General features: G+C 41.1%; 1 protein-coding gene across 1 annotated transcript in view; it reads right to left on the bottom strand.

Annotated features, from left to right (window-relative positions):
• LOC116043989 (cadherin-12-like) overlaps positions 1-20,257 on the bottom strand; it is a 76,936-nt gene that overhangs the window by 37,064 nt on the left and 19,615 nt on the right. The window contains exons 3-7 of the mRNA XM_036005475.1: positions 15,618-15,742; positions 14,430-14,599; positions 9,859-9,978; positions 3,236-3,403; positions 2,217-2,404 (exon numbers count right to left, since the gene is read on the bottom strand). Coding sequence (XP_035861368.1) covers positions 2,217-2,404; positions 3,236-3,403; positions 9,859-9,978; positions 14,430-14,599; positions 15,618-15,742 — 771 coding nt within the window. The remainder of the gene's footprint in view (positions 1-2,216; positions 2,405-3,235; positions 3,404-9,858; positions 9,979-14,429; positions 14,600-15,617; positions 15,743-20,257) is intronic.

Raw genomic sequence — 20,257 nt, forward strand, 5'->3', positions numbered from 1 at the left:
CTGGCAAGTTATGGTGCTCAGAAAGTAGCTGTCGTGTCTGTACTGATTTAGAGGACAGTCTGAAATAAAAGCCTCCGCAGCCCTCTGATGTTAAACTGCCTGATGTGATGTGACGTGTGCGCTGTGTGTGTTCCAGTGTGTGTGTGTGTATGTGAGTGTGGAGGTGGTATCCCTTTAGACAGAGCATTTAACCATGATGAAGTCTTCCCAGGTCCCCAGATGACTCCTTTTGGAAGAGCTCTACTCTGAGATCTGATTTCCTGTTAAACCTTTATGAGGACTTAAAACCAGTTAAACTAGATGCTGTGGTCCTCCAGGAGCAAGTGGCATATGTTTAAGTTTATTCTTGTCCCCCCCTTCTGTTTTGTTCCTTTTACTTCCCTCTAGTCCTTCCCTTCTTTCTTTTCTCTTCCCCTTTCTTCAAATATCTACCACAGATCTTAAATCATCAGGGGAATCCAATGGCTGACGCTGCAAAATAAAATCCGTTTGGTGTGCATGAGAGCGTGTGTTTGCATGCGTGAGTGAGTGTATCAAGCATTATCTGGCCTAATAGCTCGGTTCGATGGAAGGTTAAGAGGAAGAATGATTGGGATCACAGCCAGATCAGCACATTCCTCCCACTCTTAGATCACTAACACAATGCTGGGGTTTGCAAAATTAGGCCTTTAGTTCTAATTTATTCAGGTTTTTCTTTTTCTTTTTTTTTTATCATGGAATACTATAGCCAGATTTACATGTATCTGATTTGAAATAATTGCATTTTTTCCACAGAAACCTATTTCTCAGTCCGAATGGCCCTTTAAACCATGGCTCCGCAATGAGAAGTAAGCTAATATCCAGAATAATAGGTTGTCTTTATGCTTCAACACTGTCTACACAGTATACCTTATGCACATTCGACTTAGAAACAACCTCTAAATGGCCCAGCATACAAAAATCTGATACAGTATATGAGAAAATATGGAAACTCCATATATAGTGTATGGAAGTAGCTGCGCAGTGAGATATCTCTCTTTCCTTCTTATCTGTGTTTAGAGTTGCACATGTGTGGTACGGATCCGGCAGGATGTACAAATTGGGTGGCAACACCGCCAATGATCTTTTACGTGTTGTACGTTTTCTCATGTGACACAGTTCTGACCACGTTTCGGTGTTAGGGTTAGGGTTAGGGTTGGAAAATCGACTTAAATATCTAATCAAAAACATAAATAAATTATACAATAATCAGATATAGACCTACTTAGGTGTTTAATGATATGATATGTGATATCTGTAACATTATGATCCAACTGTTTGTTGAACTGTTTATCGACCGACTGACTGGGGGAGTGGGTGTGGTCCTGCTTGGGTCAAAGGGCATAAAAGCAGGAAATGGAAGAAGAAGAAGGTCCCGGTGTGGACTGTCATGGCAGATGCCACTGGCAACACTCTGTTTTCCTGAATTGATTAACGGTTTTCTTTTGCTCCACATATGTTAAGTTTGATCGACGTGTTTCAATGGAAACTAAATGAACTCTTATCAAGTGACAGGACAGAAGAAGAGCGAGCCGATTCAGTTGAGAGGAGCAGCAGCAGCGGCGGAGCTAGCCGGGCCCGGCCGAAAACAACAACAGGTACGCACACTCACATGTCCCCGTCGGCGGTCAATCATTTAGTTTATGAAAATAATGTACGATGTTATCAATCTCTTGGGGGTAATATCCTAGACAACAGGAGCAAACAATCACAGGCTTGGTTCATAGCATCACATATCAAACGTCAATCTAATTACCACAAGTTTGCACATAATGGTGATATTGGTCCCATCTAGAGCGTAATTTCCACTGAGGACAGGGGGGACATGCCCCCCCCCCACTTTTTAAAATGCAGTTTGTGTCCCCCCTACTTTCAAATTCGTTACAAGTCTCAGTGATCAGCCCCTATTTTAAACAATGAAGAAAGTAAGACATATTTTTCTTATATATTGTTAAGAACTATTCTTTCTGGAAGAATGTATTATCATACTTTGTATCACAATAGTTCCTAAATGTATGTAGTAAAGCAGGAAATGGGATTCAAATTAAAAAACATTTTTGGCAAAGGACCCCGGCCCAGACACACACACACACACACTTTTCAAACTAAAGTTACACCCTTGCAGTCCCAATATGGTCCCAGATATTATTTGAGACCTGTATATCAGATAATGAGCAGCTGATGATGAGTGAATGTACCTTTTTCAGGACTACAACTCCCTCTTGACTTTGGCCATTAGAGATGATGTCAAACATGTTGCCCTCATCTCCTGGAACAATGGCATAATCCACCTGTGCATTGCTGCCAGCATCCAGATCGTGAGCTCGAATCCGGCCTACTGCTGAGCCAACTGCCGCCGACTCTGGCACCCGCAGATGGTAAATACCTGAGAGAATGACAGAGAGCGAAAAAGCAATTAAGTGCAATTTAAGAAATAGATGTAGAGACTGATTTCATTCATTCATCTTAAAGCTTTAGCGCATAACTTTTTGATATTAATGTCCGTTACATTCAAGCCATTGCCAAATGAGCTCCACACAACTCTCTCTATATTTCTCAATATGACTATGTTCAGAAGATTGTGGCATCCGGTGACTTTCGCAAGCAGAAATTTAAGCAAAGATAATTACCTCTTCTGAAGAGTCCATCATGTTTTTTTAATCTTCTGTGTCCTACTAGCTACTAGCAACTGTGTGAAGGAGGGATGGGGGCAGTACGCGGTCACGGAAGGCTTGTATCATGTGGACGAGCTGACTTAGAATTCCTCATGGGGGGAGACAGAAACTATGCACTATAGCTTTAAAGGGATTGTTCGGAGTAATTTCACCCTAGGGTCCTTTGCACCATGACCTCAAGCCAAACACCCCCCCAGAAGCTTTTTTCCCTTGGTCTAACATTGGTCGAGTTAGCGCTATCAGCCGAATGGCTTAGTGCAGGCACTAATGGAGCCAAAGGTGTATCTCATGAATTACCCCACTAATAATGCCCGGAATGGTACCAAACTTCTGCAGTAGTACAAATATGTTATGTACTCATAAAACGAGGCATTGGAAAGTTTGTAAGTACACCAGGAGTTTATTTAAATAACACTTGCCTGATGGCTTCTACTCTCTGCTGCTACCGCTACCGCTGCGTCAACATCACTTTAATAGACAAACCAACCAACCAACCAACCAACCAATCAACCAATCATACATGATTATTGAGATGTTCTTACTCTTTGCGAAGCGCGGTGGGTTGTCGTTGACGTCGCTGAGGCTTATGTTGACGTTAGTGGTGGAGGCTAGCCCCCCCAGCTGACCGCCCATGTCCTTGGCCTGGAGAAGAACCTGGTATTCCCCTTTGACCTCACGGTCCATGTTGGCTAGAGCTGTCCGGATCACTCCTGGAGAAGAATAGGGGTTTGAGAAGGGGTTGTTTTGTCTGTGCCCTTCTCAGTGATTTCAAGTAGGCGGGACTCGGTTGGGAAAAGATACATGTCATGTATTTCTGTGCACCAGCCTAAGCAGGGCCACTAACATCAACCGTGACCCGACCCACCCTGCCCACCACCTTTTAGTTTAGCTTATTGATTTACACATATACAATTACTTCAGATTAAAATACACATCATCAATAAAAGATGTGATGGAGAGATGCAAAACAAATAAAACTCAGAGGGGCTTAATCTGGGCACTCTCCAATGCATACTTCAATTAAAATAGAAAGTAACTAAAATACTGAAAAGAAAAGAAGGCTCTAACCATCTTGTAGGAGATTCAGGACCATACAAGCCCAGACTACTAGACTGAAGAACAGTTTCTTCCCCCTAGCAGTAAAACTGTTAAATGGTTCCTAGTCTCATAGGCAGTGGTGTCCTAGAGGTAAAAGAAGCAAGCTTGTGACAGGGAGGTCCTTGGTTCAATCTCCAGACTGATAAAATCTGGGTGGGGAAAGTGAAAGAGCAGTGCTTGTCCCTCCCTCATTACCACCACTGAGGTGCCCTTGAACAAGGCCCTTAACCCCAACCGCTCCAGTGGAGCTGCTCAGTGGCCAGCAGATCAGACTGTGGTTGTACCGGGCAGCTTCCAGGTATGAATGTGTAACTGCGTGAATGTGACAGGTCGTCGTTGCAAATGAGAATTTGTTCTCAATCGACTTACCTGGATAAATAAAGGTTGAAAATAAATATCCCAAATTATCAGACCAATGTTTACACCTAAAAACTTTAAAGTTATTTATTTATCTATTTATTATCGACGCTGCTAACTAATCAGGAATGTGCAATACCTTATCTGTTATCTATTATCTGTAATGTGCATTATCTACTGCTGGGACTTTTTCACTTCTTATTCAACTTCCTTTTCTTTTTCTTTTTTACATGTTTAGTGTTTTTGTTGTGATGTTTTTTTTTTCATCACGATACTGTCGGACAGTGACAATAAAGTATCAGGACAATAAAAGTAAAGTCAGGATTTACCAACATTTGAATCACATCTGATGACAGTTGTGGGGTTGTTGTGCCAGGCCACTCTCAATGAAATCTGATCAAACCACACCCTCACAGTCCTCATGAGTTTTGACTGTGAAATGCATAATAAATAAATACCTAAGGATGTTTCTTTCCCCTCTATTTGTTGCACATTTCATAACGACCACACTGAAAGTTAAGTATTGACATTCTGTTGAAAATATCACAGATTCATGCCCCCCAGGTATTGATCCTAATGGCACTTTACAAGTGAATGAATCTGAAAATGTTTTCTGCAGGATAACATGTAGTACTAGTACTATTCCAGTTATAATCAACAATAGACCATACAAAGTGTTGAATCCCCTAAGTAATAAGAAGTTAACTGCAAACATAGTCAATTTAGCATCCAGTTCACGTCAGCCACAACCTGCCCCAAAAAACGAGACAGTGTCTGTAACTCGACTCAGATCAGTTAAATCACAGGTAACCAAAAGAGGGGCAATACTTAACAACCTAATTGGAATTACAACTACCACTGCAATGATAGAACAGGATAGGAAAATTAGATGCGGTCTACTAAATATCAGATCTCTGTCTTCTAAAGCAATACTAGTAAACAAATTGATATCCGATAATCAAATTGATCTATTCTGTCTAACTGAAACATGGCTGGGCCATGAAGAGTATGTCAGTCTAAATGAAGCCACTCCTCCCACTCATATTAATACTCAAATTTCTAGAGGCTCAGGCCGAGGAGGGGGAGTTGCAGCCATATTTGACTCAAACCTGTTAATTAATCCTAAACCTAAACTAAATTATAACTCTTTTGAAAATCTCGTTCTTAATCTTCAGCATCCAACATGGAAAACAGTACAGCCTATTATATTTGTTGTTGTCTACCGAGCACCAGGTCCATATTGTGAATTTTTATCGGAATTCTCAGAATTTTTATCATGTGTAGTCCTAAAATCAGACAAAGTACTTATTGTAGGTGATTTTAATATCCATGTGGACGTTGACAGCAATAGCCTTAGTACTGCTTTCAACTCACTACTAGATTCAATTGGTTTCAGTCAGAGTGTGCACGAGGCCACGCACTGTTTTAACCACACCCTTGACCTTGTGCTGGCATATGGCATCAAAATTGAAGACGTAATAGTATTCCTGCAAAATCCTTTATTATCAGACCACTTCTTAATAACTTTCAAATTCTTACTACCCAATTATACGAAATTAGATAAAAGCTTCTACGCTAGAAGCCTATCTGACAGTGCTATAGCTAAATTCAAGGAAGATATTCCAACAGCACTAAACTCATTACCGTGCCGTAATATAACAGAGGATCTTTATGTAAACTTTAGTCCCTCTCAAATTGATAATTTCGTAGACGGTGCTACGGCCTGCCTACGGACTAATTTAGACTCTGTTGCTCCCCTTAAAAAGAAGACGATGAAGCAAAGGAAACTAGCACCTTGGTATAACTCCCAAACTCGTAAATTAAAGCAAATCTCGCGCAAACTTGAAAGTAAATGGCGTTCCACCAAACTGGAAGAATCTCGTTTAGACTGGCAAGACAGTCTGAAAACCTATAGGAAGACCCTAAGAAAGGCCAGATCAGACTATTACTCATCACTAATAGAAGAAAATAAGAACAACCCAAGGTTTCTTTTCAGCACTGTAGCCAGGCTGACAGATAGCCACAGCTCTATTGAGCCATCTATCCCTATAGCACTGAGTAGTGATGACTTCATGACTTGCTAGATATGATAAATATGTCTTTATTGACAGGTTATGTACCGCAGTCATTTAAAGTAGCTGTGATAAAACCTCTACTGAAAAAACCCACCCTCGATCCTGAGGTCTTAGCCAAGTATAGACCTATATCTAACCTTCCCTTTCTCTCCAAGATCCTTGAGAAAGTAGTCGCTAATCAGTTATGTGATTTTCTACATAGCAATAGTTTATTTAAGGACTTTCAGTCAGGATTTAGAAAGCATCATAGCACAGAGACGGCACTGGTGAAAATTACTAACGACCTTCTAACTGCATCAGACAAAGGACTTGTCTCCGTACTTGTCTTATTAGATCTTAGTGCTGCATTCGATACTATTGACCATACCATCCTCTTACAGAGACTGGAACATTTAGTTGGCATTAAAGGAATCGCACTAAACTGGTTTAAGTCCTACTTCTCTGATCAATCGCAATTTGTTAATGTTAACAATAAACCCTCCAATTACGCTAAAATTAACCATGGCGTTCCTCAAGGCTCAGTGCTTGGACCAATTCTATTCTCCTTATATATGCTTCCTCTAAGCAATATTATTAGGAAACACTCAATTAACTTTCACTGTTATGCGGATGACACCCAATTATATCTGTCAATCAAGCCAGACGAAACCAGCCAGCTAGCTAAACTTCAAGCTTGCATTAAAGATATAAAATCATGGATGGCCTACAATTTCCTGATGTTAAACTCAAACAAAACCGAAGTTATTGTGCTGGGCCCGAAACACCTACGAACCTCATTAGCCGAAGATATAATTACTCTGGATGGCATTGCCCTGGCCTCCAGTACTACTGTCAGAAATCTAGGAGTTATTTTTGATCAGGATCTATCCTTTAACGCCGATCTAAAACAAACCTCTAGAACAGCCTTTTTTCACCTTCGTAACATTGCTAAAATTAGGAACATCCTATCTCAAAACGATGCAGAAAAACTAGTCCATGCATTCGTTACTTCCAGGCTGGACTACTGTAATTCCTTATTATCAGGATGCTCAAATAAGTCCCTTAAGACTCTCCAGCTGATCCAGAATGCTGCAGCGCGTGTTCTGACAAGAACTAAGAAAAGAGATCATATTTCTCCTATATTAGCTTCTCTCCATTGGCTTCCTGTAAAATCCAGGATTGAATTTAAAATCCTTCTTCTGACCTATAAAGCTCTAAATGGTCAAGCTCCTTCATATCTTGAGGACCTCTTAGTACCTTATTGTCCCACTAGAGCACTACGCTCCCAGAATGCAGAGTTACTTGTGGTTCCTAGAGTCTCTAAAAGTAGAATGGGAGGCAGAGCCTTCAGCTATCAGGCTCCTCTCCTGTGGAACCAGCTCCCAATCTGGGTTCGGGGGGCAGACACCGTCGCTACATTTAAGACTAAACTGAAAACTCTCCTCTTTGATAAAGCTTATAGTTAGGGAGTGAGGAGTTGCAGTGAACGCCTAGACCGGCGGGGCAAGGTGCATAGCTGCAGACACAGCACCCCTGCTTTTCTCTGCTTCTCTTTACAGTCATCAGATTTACCTATCGTATAATCAATAATATAGTGCCTCTCCTAGTTATGCTGTTATAATTCTAGACTGCCGAGGAAGTTCCTTCTTATGACACGCTCTTTTCTTTTGTTTCATTTTATGCACATCCTGTCTCAGAAGTGCTTGTTACTCACCTAGCTCTGGGGAGTTTACTCCCCGGAGTCCTTATGTTTCTTCTTCGCCCAGAACATCGCCTCGGATTAGGGTGACACCAAGACCTGGGTCTTGGGTGCAGCTGTGGCTATGGACCTGCTACACCCTGCTACGCTCTGCGATTCCCTGCAATGCCCGGCTATGTCCTGCTGAGTCCACCGCGTCCACCCATGCTCTACTGTGCCATGCTACATCCTGTACTGTCATATTCCCAACCGTCAGACACCGCCCACCAAGAGTCTGGGTCTGCCGAGGTTTCTTCCTAAAAGGGAGTTTTTCCTCGCCACTGTCGCAATAGCCACTGCTAATGCTTGCTCTTGGGGGAACTATTGGAATTGTTGGGGCTTTATAGAGTGTGGTCTAGACCTACTCTATCTGTAAAGTGTCTCGAGATAACTCTTGTTATGATTTGATACTATAAATAAAATTGAATTGAATTGAATTGAATTGAATTTAGTATATGCCAAATTAATGACATAGAGAAATGATTAAAAATGTAATTGAAGACAAAGACACCGTTCATACGTTACTAATCAAGCACTTCTCGCTTATAATAAATGTGTTGTGAAGGCAGTGGTAGGCCTTTACCGTAAAACCACTGCAGGAAGTGGTGGTAACGCTACTAAGGTTAGCTAACAAACACTTGACTCTTCAATCTATAAGGTTTGAAAAAATAAATAATAATAATTAAGCAATAAGGGACCATTGGTACCCCCTGGTACTTTCGTGCTCGGGCCCTAATGATTAGACATTTCTTTACACTTTTTGACAGTTGTATAATACTGGTTTATGGTAAATGTGCATCAATGATCTGTGATTCTCAGACTCCAAAATTAGATGAAGAAATTTAAGACCTATATCACAACATAAAAAAAAAAATCACTTTTTGCATGAGAGCCCATTGCATGTACAATCAACATTCCCAGTTGAATTGCTTTCTTTAGAGAACTAGAAGAATTGCTAGAACACAATAATTCAGCGAATTTAGGACATTTTAAGGCCTAAAATTTTGATTTTGAAATGTACAAATGTTTATTTAGTCTTGCATTGCCCTACCTACCTCCACAGCGCTGCGGAGGAAGGTCTGGCTAGTCCACACAGCATTCCGGGATGGTTTATTGCCATTTCTAAAAACCATCTGCGAAATAGCCTCGGGAAGGAACTTGTTTTGGTGGAACATGTGTACGTTCAAAAGTTGTTTTAGTCGTGCAACAGAAAACTCAGATTGGACAGATAGTCTAGCTAGCTGTCTGGATTTACCCTGCAGAGATTTCAGGAGCAGTTAACCATAGTCCTCAGAAATCCACTGGAGTTTAGAACGGCAACACAAAGAAAGTGGAATGTAACGGATATCCGGCTGAAATGAGGGACATCCGTCGGAATTTCCGTCGGAACCTGAACAATCCTGGAAGTGGAACGTCGTTCATATAGACTAGACTTTTTTAGACTTCTTAAGACCTTGCGGAAACCCTGATGGTTTCCAACATTCTGCTGCCGTTTTCACCAGCTAAACCACCTTTGTTTCATACCTTGATCTTTGATGTGGTCTATACTTCTAAAGAGGCAGGTTGGTGACGCGTGCTACTCCTCAGGGGGAAAATGAAACATGACTCTCCATGTTCAGAGGCATAACCGCTCGGTTGAGATGTCCTTTAAAGGACTGAAAACCTTTGAGTCCCTTTTTAGTGCTGGTTTTAGCATTCAGGTGCAGGCCTGAGGAGAAACTCACTCTGAGAACCCTGTTGCTGTGTGTCATGACCGGTTGAATTTCATGTTTTTCTAGACAGCTGGCACTGTGAGCTGTAGGGTTCACGCAAAAGTCACAGAACTGTTATACAACTGGGGATGAATATGAATAACTCATGGTCTGGAAGATGTAATGGAAGAGGGCATTACATTACGTAAATGTTGCGATCCTCTCACCTGTCTTGGGGTCCACGGAGAAGTATGGCTGGCCGTGTAGGATGCTGTAGACGATGCGTGCGCTGTTGCCATATGTGGGGTCATCTGCATCTGTGGCGGTCACCTGTGTGACGTAGGTTCCTACACACACACAAACACACACACACATACACAAGTTGATTGATTGATTGAAAGTGTTTATTTTGAATATGTAAAGAACAAAAACAGCAGACAAGAAATAAAAAACAAACGAATGAATTTAAACAAATAACAAGACAATAAATAAATACTAATAATCAAATACTGGCGCTTGTTGAGTGGCTCTCAGCATCGGATACTGATGCAAAAACCACCCTTTAGCATCTGTATGGAATGCACCCATGGATGTATTATAAGACCGGACTCAACCGGGGAAAGCAGCAGCTTGACCGCGGCGCAGTAAGATGCAGAGTATTAAGAGCGACAACGGTAGCGAGTAGTATGAAAGAAAACCGAAAATCCATGTAAGGAGGTAGGTTGGGATGGTGGATGGGTCAAACAACCCAGGAGACCGGGGTTCGTGTCCCGTTCTTGTCCCGCGTGTCACTGAAACGTACATTTTGTATCCCCACCCACCATCTTTTTCTAAACCTAACTGTCTCGTTCTTGTGCTACATGTCAGTTAAACGTACATTTTTTAAATGGCGCCAAATTGGTCCTGACCTAGAGCGTCGAAAAGCAACGCTAAAGGAGATTTTTTCACGTCAGTAACAAACGCCAAAGGTACCTGACCAAGCGTCGCTATTTGACGCACTGGGAGTGAGAATGTGTTGCATACACACAGCTGAATCCACAACTCCAACTCCAACACAATTGACTACATCTTTACGGTAATTATCGTAGCCTACGAAAGCATTGTTTTAACTGCAAATGTGGTTACTGTGTGGCTCATTGCATATGGTATCGTGCACTATTGTGCACAAAACACAGCAGACTGATAGACTTTGTGTTGCATAAACTGATGACGTTTTCACCAGGGTTATATCTCAGTGAAACTGGCTTTAAGATATGTGTTACATGGTATTTTAGGCGTCAGCATGGTTTAATGCCATCACAGTGAGCTTTAGAGAAAATTTGATTATCTTCCATATGTGTTGCAGATCAGACAATGCCAGGATGAACGAACAATACAGTCAATATCAAATTTGGACTCTTAAAATGATGAATCTCACTCTCTGAACGTGTAAGTATCTACGGAGGACACATTTACGACACACAGATTACACGTGAAAAATTCAGTTTAAACTTATAATTCTGATTTTAAAGTCAGAATTCTGAGAAAAAAGTCTGAATTCTGACTTCAAACTTGATTGCAGAACTCAAATACATTTTTCCCATGTTGCAGTAATCCTCTTCTGTAAGTACCCAACTTTTGTTTGCCACAGAGCATATTTTTGATTATATTTTTGATGATTATTTTTGCTTATGATTATACCATTATGTAACTAATAGTAACTAGTTAGTTTATCAGCAAGTTCAGTAGTCATCTCCACATGACGGGTAAACGTTTTAGAAAAAGTACCAGCCCTTGACACAAACAAAATGAGTGAACCTGTGTAGTTTGAGGCTCATATTCAAAGCATATCAAAAACTCTCTTTGAGAAGTCAGAAAACAGTGCAAACAGGAGCTTTTCTATTCTTAGAAGTTGACTTCTCATAGATAGGATTATGTTTTATGTTTTTATCACATGGACACGTGTGCTGTTTCCTACCATAGCTAATCCGCTATACAGTTTGCTGCTGTATTTCACTGCAACCGAGACATACTGGGGTCACACTTGTGTTCTATTAGAGCACTTTGGACCTCAGCTGAAGCATTAACAGCTTAAAGCCTAAAGACCTTGACTGTTAAATTACCTCTTAGTAAAGGCATTTAACAGACAGATGGGCCACTAAGTCTGGCTTAGCATGTGTGTGTGTGTGTGTGTGTGTGTTGTGAGCAGCAGATACAACTTGATAAATTCAAGCTGAACCCAGAACTGAGCCGAACCAAAAGCCTTGGAAAATAAAATTCTGTATATGAATTTCAGTTGTTTAGTTTAGTCCAACAAACCATAAGCACATGACAAATCATTTCAGCTCCTTTCACTTTTACATTACATTAAATTTAGCTGATGCTTTTATCCAAAGCGAATTCCAATAAGTGCATTTAACCATGCAGGTACAAACTCAGAACAGCAAGAAATGTACATGTAAGAGCCATTTTTTAATATCATTTTATATCTTCTTAGCCAAGGTGCAGTCGGAAGAGATGTGTTTTTAGCCTGCAGCGGAAAATGTATAGACTTTCAGCTTTTAAAAAATCACTATGAAGACAACATTTATTTACAAATACACAATGATATAATTTAAAGCTTCTAAAATGAATAATGTCTGGTTTCCAAATTGTGTGCAGTTTGACATTTGTTTTTTTTATGATCACTGTTTTCTTCCCCCTAGTGTTGATACCTAAGGATGATGATGTCATCTCCTCCTCACATATATGGCAAATAAATCAATTCTGTTATTAGTTTATAAAGGTTACAAAGGGTTAAAATGCTTAAAATTAGTTATACGTTTGATCATGCCCGTCAATGAATTAGGTATTATAAGCAATGATTTAAGCCCCAGTCAAATGTTCTGTGGCTTGTGACTCCCGACCTCCTTCTGGATTACCTTTAAGTTTAATGAAAATGCTCAGTTTTAGTTTAGTTTTTATTAGTTGTAGTGTTAGTTTTAGAAAAAAAAAAACTAAATATCCAATAGACTAAAGAAGACATACATGAACAGGTGTTTTGAACTTTAGTTCGAGTAAAGTGCCGAACTTTTTGAAGTCAATCGACTCACACAGTTGTGTAGACATCCCAGTATCAATTCACATATTAACCCACGTTTCTAACCTGCAGTTATCGGGTCGCCGGTGAAAGCCCTCCTATAGTGTTCTCTGTCCTGCTGTTGTCTCTGTCATGCTGCCTGGCCCTGTATCCATACATCCATGCCCTGTATCCATACATCCATGCCCTGTATCCATACATCCATGCCCTGTATCCATACATCCATGCCCTGTATCCATACATCCATGCCCTGTATCCATACATCCATGCCCTGTACTGGGGTTAGCTTCTGTTTTGGGGAAAGGGGGCTTTGTGTTCTCCTTTACCTTGTAAGCTAGGTTAGCCTCCTAGCTTGTGTGCGCTTCTCAAATGTACTTTCAAATTAGTGGGATTTTTCCCTTTAATAAATTGTCCACATATTTTACCACCTTCCACTGCAAGGCACGCTTTTATCTGACACAGTCATAATCAAATAGATCGGAATTTCTGGGTTCCCAGTCGGAAACTATATATGTCTATGGCATAGACTGTATAAAACAGGTCTATGGTCGGAAATGTCAACTCTGAAAGATATCATGTTATTTGCTCAAGACATTGACAAAGACGAAAACTAAGGACATTTACTCGATAATTTTATTTTATTTTAGTTAGTTTTGCAGACAGACATTACAGTTTTAGTTATCGTTTTTTTTGTAATGCCTCGTTTTTATATTTATTTCAGTTTACGACGATGTTTTTTCCCACCTAGTTTTTGTTATTTTGTTCGTTTTCATTAACGATTATAACCTTCGTGCCTGTCCAGACTACAAAGCAACCCTGGAGTTTTCAAACCAAAAATGGAGGCAGCAGTGTTTTCAAATATCTCTGTTTTAATGGCTCGGAAATGCCGGCGTAGTGTGAACATAAGGAGTAAACAAAAGATATTCATTTTCAAACCAAACCATAGCAGTGTAGATGTAGCCTTTTGCCTCCCACACACTAGAAGTCTTTCAACCGACTTTTAAAAGACTAAAGTCTGATGTCTCACATCTAAAGACAATTATCTCATATCTAACGTTAAAGACTTTCATAATGTGTAAGGACTGGAGAGCTTGCAGGGTCACACATTGCCAGACTATAACTAGATTTGTTTTAAAAAACGTAATCAAGCTAGCTAGCAACCGCTAGCATTAGTTGGTAATTTAAGGGAAAGTTTGCAGATTTTCTGTTCTGCCGTACATGCAGATGAATGGCGGCAGTACTCAGAGGTCCATGTTTATCCGGCGGTAAAACTCCCATTGGATGATGCGCTTCAGAGGGGTTGAAAATCAGCAACTTTCCGTCTTTAGCGTTTAGCTTAGCGGCATGTCTCATATAGCCTTTTCACTTACAATTTGGTCCACATAAAGCGCTAAAAAGTCAGCAAAAAGATTCCATAGCCATGATGCAATATTCAAAAAAATCAAGCAAAACAATGCATTCTAATTACATTTTTAAAGTAGGCTACCACACAAATTCTGCTTGTAGTGTTGTGTAATTGCAGTTTTAAAACAGTTTCCCGTCATTTTGGTTTGGCGCACCACTAGGCGGTTAAAATTTATCGTGAACCTGAATTGATATGCGGGCTGGATAAAAATTTGCGAGGGGCTGGATTTGGCCAGCGAGCCTTCAGTTTGAAACGTGGTATAGAAGATAAAGTTATATATATTGAGAGAGGCTTCATGTAAGCTTAGTCCTCGTCTCAACCTCTGGCAGTCCTACCTGTTGGAGACATTTCGGGGACACTGGCGCTGTACGGACCATCGGGGAATCGTGGTTCATTGTCGTTGATGTCCTGCACCTTGATGATGAACTCAGACTGGGGCTCCAGAGGCACGCCTGTGTGGATGTCAACAGCCTGGGCCTTCAGCGTGTAGTAGGACTTTTCCTCCCTGTAAAATATCCCAGATTACATATTCTCATATGTGCACGGATGCTAATAATATGTCTAATCAACAGAGACTACATGATGATTATGAAGTGAGGCTTAAGATATATGTTAGATGGTACTTAGGTGCCCACATGGTTTTGGTGTCAGCTTGTGCAAATGCCCACACTGTGGGTTTCACAGATATTCTTTTTATTTTCCATGTGTTCAGATCAGACAATATAATACTTTTTTCTAACCATAGTGTGACTGTGATCTATCCATAAATCATAACCAGTTTTTTTTTTCATCTAAATTTAACTAATCTTTACCAATAGAGGTTTCAGGACAGAAAAAAAGGTTTTGGAACAATAATAAAAGTCCTTTTGGAAGATACTGACAGAACTGTCTCCCCCCGCCTCTACTACTCATTTGTGACATCTTGTCACCTGCCCTCACCTGTTTCCCATTAGCTCACTGTTGTAGCCTATTAGTTTGTCATTCTGTAAAACATACAGTAGCTGCCTCACATGCGGGATGTGTGGCTACTCCAACCTGGCAACATGGACGCCAGAAAGAAAAAAAAAAATGGTTCGGCCAGGCACACACGCTGTTGACACCCCGGAATAATAGCCAAAGTGGTTTCATCCAACCTAGTACAGAATTTTTCATCTTTGAACAGTTATGTCAGCGACAATCGCAACAATCAAACTGTATGCCTTTACATTACAATACATAAAGTAATCTACCAGGAAAGTGTGCTTGCTCATATTTGATTGATTTTTTACAAATAGGCCGATTTATTTTTGCTATAATATGCTGAAATCCTATTATAGTATATTTTCAGACATTTAAATTTAAAAAAAAAAAAAAACATAACATAATTTGGCAGCCCCCATGAACTAACGATGAGGACCCCCTAGGGGGTCATGGACCCCCTCTTGAATATCTCTGGTGTATTAGATGCAAGTTGTTGTTTTTTTATTTGAAGCTCAGCATTGCACCTTATTACTGTATTGTTATAATTATTGATGAGTACTGACCTGTCAAGCCCCACCAGTGCATGTATATCGCCTGTGATGTGATCGATGGTAAATATGGAGCCGGCTCCTTCTCCTGACAGAGTGTACTTGACTGCACTGTCTCCATGGTCCATGTCTGTGTGGAGCTGCAGGCGGAGAGGCACACAACATTCAATCATGCAGCTCCTGAACGTTCCAACACCAGCAGCAATCAGTTACAATACAACTTGATTTCTATGTCATTAGCAACAATGTGTAAACTACTGTGTAAATCAGAACATGTGCCGTTTACTAAAAGCTTTCATCAGCTAAAAATGAATTACCTGTGCCGTCCTTTTCAGCGTTTGTTGTTGATAATAAAGCTTCTTAAAGCATCGCAGAGGCCGAAAATGAATAAACACGTGTCCAAAACACAGCAAAGCATTGCAAAGGAGATTTTATATGGCGATAATATAAACAAAGATGAATGAGAGATCTGTGCAAGAAAAGAGGAGTACAGTATGTAGAGCTCTTTTGCTATTGATGTCTTAATCAACACATTCTCGCTCCCATCGCGTCCAAAAGTGACGCTTGGTCAGGTGCCTTTGGCCTTTGTTATGGACGCAAAAAGTCTTGTTTAGCGTCATATTTAGACACGCTTGGTCGGGACTCTTGGCGTCACTATTTGACGCTCTCAGGAGTCGCGTCTAGCCCTTTGGCGTGATGTGTACAGTAGACAGGCTTGATCGGGACAAATGGCGCCACTAGTTGACACTCTGGGTTGGGACGTACGTTTCACTGACATGCATCACAAGAACGGGGCTGTTGGTATAGGAAAATATCGTGGGTGGGGGTTACAAAATGTACGTTTCAGTGATATGACACGCGGGACAAGAACGGGACACAAACTCCAGTCTCCTGGGTGAAAGTCCTGTGTTGTTTGACCCACCCAACCAACCTCCTTAAGCGGCTTTTCGGTCTTTCATACGACGCGCTACCGTTGTCGCTCTTAATACTATGTCATGCTACAGCTCCGTGGTCGAGCTACTGCTATGCCCGGTGCGTTCTATACAGAAGCTAAAGGGTGAATTTTAAGTCGGTATTCGAAGCTGAGAGCTACAGACCAAGCGTCAGTATTATATAAGAGTTGGGAGTGAGCACGGGTTGTCTTACTCAACATGTGAATTCAAATTTGATGACAGTTGTGGATGCTTATGTTGTCAGCACTGTTAATCTGATCAAATCTGATCAAACCACATGCACACAGTCCTGGCGTAGCAGATTAGATGAGTTTTCTGACTGTTGAACTCTTGTGAAATAATACCTAAGTCGGTTGTCTACTATTGTCAAAATAATGGACGTGTTTCAAAGTGTGATCTAGCAACAGCGTTTTGGATTGACGACCAAAGATTTCAGTGCAAGGTTTTTCTACTTTCATCTGGTACAGACCAAGGCCCCGTTTCCCAAAATAACCTTGATCCAAAATCATCAAAAAAAATCACACACACACACACACACACACACACACACACACACACACACACACACACACTCACTCACACACATAAATAAATTATAACCAACTTCACACAGGTCTCAAACCAGTATCATCCTTGCAACAATTTACATCACTTAATCTCAATCTTTAATCACTCTGCTATATTTGTTATATGATGATATATTACAGTTAGTCAGATTTGAAGCTTGTGTGGAAATAAAATGTTTAATTTTGCTGAAAATAGGACATTCATTTGTCTCTAGATCCATTAGCTACCCAGGTTTAGATTGATGCATCCCTTTTGTTTCCTGATTCCTGATTGGGTTGTGTGTTCTGAATGCAAATATTGCAAACTTGGCTTTAGGACTCATGCCTGCGTCTGATGAATGCCGATGACCTCACAATATGCTCTGGAGTGGTCGTTTTGTTAAGCAGTCATGACCGACAAACACAGATGGAAGCGCCACTGCAAAGGTCGGGCAGACATGTGTAATGAGGTGATATATATCTAAGAGCTGCACACGCATCCTGCTGGGAGACAAACAAACATCAGAGGTCTACACAGTGACTGCAGCAATACAACCAACTCTACAGTGTTATGATATGAAGTCATGGTGTAACCTGGATTTATTGTGACTTAATTTTCCAATGCATTTCTGTTTTATGCTATGTCTTCACACATATTGTCCATTAAACATAATTTTAAATATATAAAGAGAGTGGGGGAGACAATCAACATACAGTTTCTGTATGCATGTGTTAGGGTTAGTGCATACTATGGGATGTATACTGTAATAAGACCTGGATACAGAGTTTGAGGCAGAGCCCAGTTCATTGCTTTATGGGTTGCTGAGTGCTGCACAAATCCAAAAAAGTTCAACTTCCGGGGTGTGAAATTACCCGGATGATCGGTGCTGCTTCCGCACTATGCGGCCTAGAGCAGGTGCAATACAGACCTCCGCAACCCGAGCCGGCTACTTTTGGTTTTGCACTCCGCTTACTTAAATGGGGATTAAATGATTTAATCGTGCATCTTTCCTAAACTTTCCAAATGTTATTGGACCAAATGGATTATGTTCTGGTAGTGACGTGAGTCATTTTGCGGGGTTGTGATGCTCAAAAAAATGTATCCACTGATTTACAGACGTTTCTTTTGCCATGTAAGCCTATGAGGAAACGTCTTTTTGGCCCATGGCATCATGTGACGGACACAGAAGTTGTAATTCCACTGTTTGGCTGGTATGTCATATTGGCTTCAAAGGTCCTATCTGCACAAATATTAAGAAGGTTGCTAGTCCAGGTCAGACCTCAGTTCATTCTATATTTAGTTGCTAGTTAACTGTAGATTTCACTCACGCACATCCCAGCATGCAACGAGTACGTCTTATAGTTGGGTCGGATCGGGGTCAGATCACGTTCTCACCACAAACGAAGTGCTCCAGAACTCACTTGGGAAGGACTTCCTTTAAAGGGTCTTGGTGCAGTTATGTGGTCCACACCCACAAGTACCATCAGTTTTCAGATCTGCCCAAACGAATTGTAGCAAGGGGCAAGGGGTTTTAATCATACCAACTAAACATTTCGGTCACCTCCCCCTGACTTTTGGAGTCACCAGCATGTGGGGTTGACTAGTGTAGCTTTACCAACTTTACAGACTTCACTATCTGAAAATAGTCAGAACAGTCATATTGATGAGTGATGTGATGAAAAGCCACAAACACCACAACACAGACACTCACAAGTTTCCTTGCAACCTTTCTCAGAAGTGCAGAAATAAAGCCTTATATTTTCACAACATTGACTTGACAGGGTGAGAAATACACACACACACACACACACACACACACACACACACACACACACACACACACACACAGTTTGTGGCACTATCTTTGTGGGGACCCATCATTGACATAATGCATTCCCTAGCCCCTTACCCTAACCCCTACCCTTTAACCTTGTGGGGTCCAGCATTTTGGCTCCACAAAAGTTGTCGGGACCCCACAAGTATACTGGACTCCCAGTTTTTGGACCCCACGAATATAGTTAAACAAGCCCCCCCCCCCACACACACATACACACACACACACACACACACACACACACACATACACTGTCCTGCTGGGCTTGCATTCTGAAAAACACAACCTTATTTGTCACAGACCAGTGAGGTGAGAAATCCAGGGAGCATTTACCTCAACCTTTTCTCAGGATATGTATTCCAGCTGTGTGTGTGTGTGTGTGTGTGTGTGCGTGCGCAGCAACCTCCTGACAAACTTTAAACACGCAAGACTTTATATAACTTCCTCATCTGCTGTCTTAGCCAGACATGTGGCCTGTCGACATTCTGTGCTTGATGCTGTTCAGTGTATTCTTCTAAACCTGCCTGCCTGCCTCTACAGATCCAACCAGCGGTTTTAGCACTTAAAGCTCTGACTCAAACTCAAAGTGGCATAAGGTCATCTGATTCCCTCTTCCACCCTCCTTCCACGCAGCCCTGCCTCCTGTGGTGATAATCAATCCTGCTATTAGCACCAACAGCAGAGATTAATCAGGGACCCGGGTGGAGCCCAGCTTACTCAGTCTGACAGCCTCTTCAGGCCTTGCACGTGTTCTCCTCCCTGTTTTTAGTTGGAACAACAGAGAACTATAGAGCTGAGAGACGTCTGCTTGTAAAAGTACTCTCTCCATTCCCAACTAACTACTATTGTATCCTTAAGCAAAAGTGCAAATAGTGCTAAACTCTTGCACACTTTTTTTTAACAATGTTACAAATAAGCCACAAGTAATGTTGACATGTTTTGACACAGATCCGGGTTATTTGGTTGGTCTCTACCCCTCTCTCACACATACTCTGACTGCCAGCTGGAGGTCTCAGGCCCCCTGCAGAGAAAAAGCGGCTGCCAGTCGGGGTAGGCAGGCTAGTTGAGAGTCTGCCAACCTGATCACATCTACAGTACCATCCTGAGCTCCTCTTAATACTTTTGCCGAATGTCATTGTAGTTGGTTTGGGAAAGTGCTTCTCACCACTCACGCCTCTCCGGTTAGAAATGACAGAGCTGAGAAAGTTCTATACCTAACGCTGTACTGATACTGTATATATATATATATATATATATATATATATATATATATATATATATATATATATATAATTTATTTATTTATTTATTTTTCTAAGTGG

This window comes from Sander lucioperca, chromosome 9 (assembly GCF_008315115.2).
Source record: "Sander lucioperca isolate FBNREF2018 chromosome 9, SLUC_FBN_1.2, whole genome shotgun sequence".
Classification (NCBI taxonomy): domain Eukaryota; kingdom Metazoa; phylum Chordata; class Actinopteri; order Perciformes; family Percidae; genus Sander; species Sander lucioperca.